The sequence below is a fragment of the Penaeus monodon genome, chromosome 31 (assembly GCF_015228065.2).
Source record: "Penaeus monodon isolate SGIC_2016 chromosome 31, NSTDA_Pmon_1, whole genome shotgun sequence".
In the NCBI taxonomy this organism is placed as follows: Eukaryota; Metazoa; Arthropoda; class Malacostraca; order Decapoda; family Penaeidae; genus Penaeus; species Penaeus monodon.
In genome coordinates this window covers 24,247,910-24,249,342 of record NC_051416.1, presented here as the reverse complement: position 1 = coordinate 24,249,342, position 1,433 = coordinate 24,247,910, and the positions used below count along the sequence as shown (strand labels likewise).

Genomic DNA, 1,433 nt, shown 5'->3' with positions numbered 1-1,433 from the left:
GGAAGGGGAGAGGTGGTACAGACAGGCAGACACAGAGAGAATAAACTCACCAGCAGAAAAAATGCCCATTGCCGCAGTCCACTGCATGGGACGTTTTTGGAGGTGGTTTTGTGTTTGGGAAGAAGAAAGGTTGTGTTTCAAGCTCTGCCTCTGGGAACTTGACAGCTCTTCCACATCCAGGCTGAGGGCACCATTTGATTGTCTTGTTTTTCTCAACAAATGCCTGAAAGACACATAATCATATTCACACTTTACTAGTGAAGATGATGTTGATACTGTTTTTAGATTTTTCCGTACCAGAGAAACCCACTGTGTATTTTTCCATAAGCATATGCCATTATACCTAAATCAGCTCTTATAAATCCTATTACAAACTCACAACAACACTAACCTGAATGTCAAATTGCAAATATTTTCTCGCCATCTCTGGACTAACCATCTTCTCAATGAAATCCACATCTACTAGAATGTTGCACCGGACGGCCGGACAGAGGATGTGGTGTGCACCGCCCTCTTGGATCTTGAGTGTCAGGTACCTTTCCCAGCATGTTGCACAAAACTGGTGCTCGCAGCTTGTTCCCACATGTTCCCCGAGCTCCCATATTCTCATCTCTCCCAAGCAGATGTCGCACTGTGGATAGCACTGTCCAATGAAATCCAAATGTTTGGCTTTAATTAACTTTCCGTGACTTTTGCTAAAACTGAGAAAAGGTTCATCTGATCTAAGAGCTAATTGACTTATCAATACATCTCTACCTTTTCACGTTTTTTTCTCTCTAAACATGACCATGTATGAAAACACAAAGTAAATATGATACCACATGCAAATTTAACAATAAAGGAAAGAGAGAGAAATGCACAATTATAGCTTTATTGTGTTTTCTCATCCTTCCCTTAATTACAACTTCTTCAGCATAAATCCTCCACATAACAACAAAAGTGATATTCAGTCGAATCTTTCACTACTAAAAAGTTAGATTTTAAGCAAAGCTCAAATCATCCATATGCCTTTTTGGTAAAAGGAAATATGATAATAACCTTCACAAACAAAGTGAATTAAGAAACCACATAAAAAGAGGAAAAGATTCCACGGCCATAAAATACTACATACACTTGGAAAGTAGCAAGGGTATTCAGGCTAGCGAATGTTACATTCCTCAGCCTACACCTATATAGCAATACTAACCATATTTTCCACACTCCCTTCCCCGAGATCCTCTTCCTCCATGCTCTCCCCGGGGATGTGAGGAGGAGGAGGAGGTGTGATCACAGAACTGGGTGGGGATGGTGTCATCATGGGAGGTGTTGGAGCCACCAGCTGGAGAGCAGAGGCAGGCGGCGCAATCCCCGCTGCCTCGCAACACTGAACAGCATTTGTCATCCACTTCTCCAATAGCAATGCCTTGGACCATTCTGGTGGCACAGTAAAACTT

The 1,433-nt window shown here is 42.1% G+C and overlaps 1 protein-coding gene across 4 annotated transcripts in view; it reads right to left on the bottom strand.

The window, feature by feature from the left end:
- The window catches only part of LOC119593122 (ankyrin repeat and IBR domain-containing protein 1-like), a 31,136-nt gene that overhangs the window by 18,079 nt on the left and 11,624 nt on the right, over positions 1-1,433 (bottom strand). For 3 of the 4 annotated variants that reach the window (XM_037942086.1, XM_037942084.1, XM_037942087.1), the window contains exons 7-9: positions 1,187-1,413; positions 392-643; positions 51-223 (exon numbers count right to left, since the gene is read on the bottom strand). In XM_037942086.1, the coding sequence (XP_037798014.1) occupies positions 51-223; positions 392-643; positions 1,187-1,413 (652 nt within the window). The remainder of the gene's footprint in view (positions 1-50; positions 224-391; positions 644-1,186; positions 1,414-1,433) is intronic. The other variant, XM_037942088.1, reaches the window with a different exon arrangement.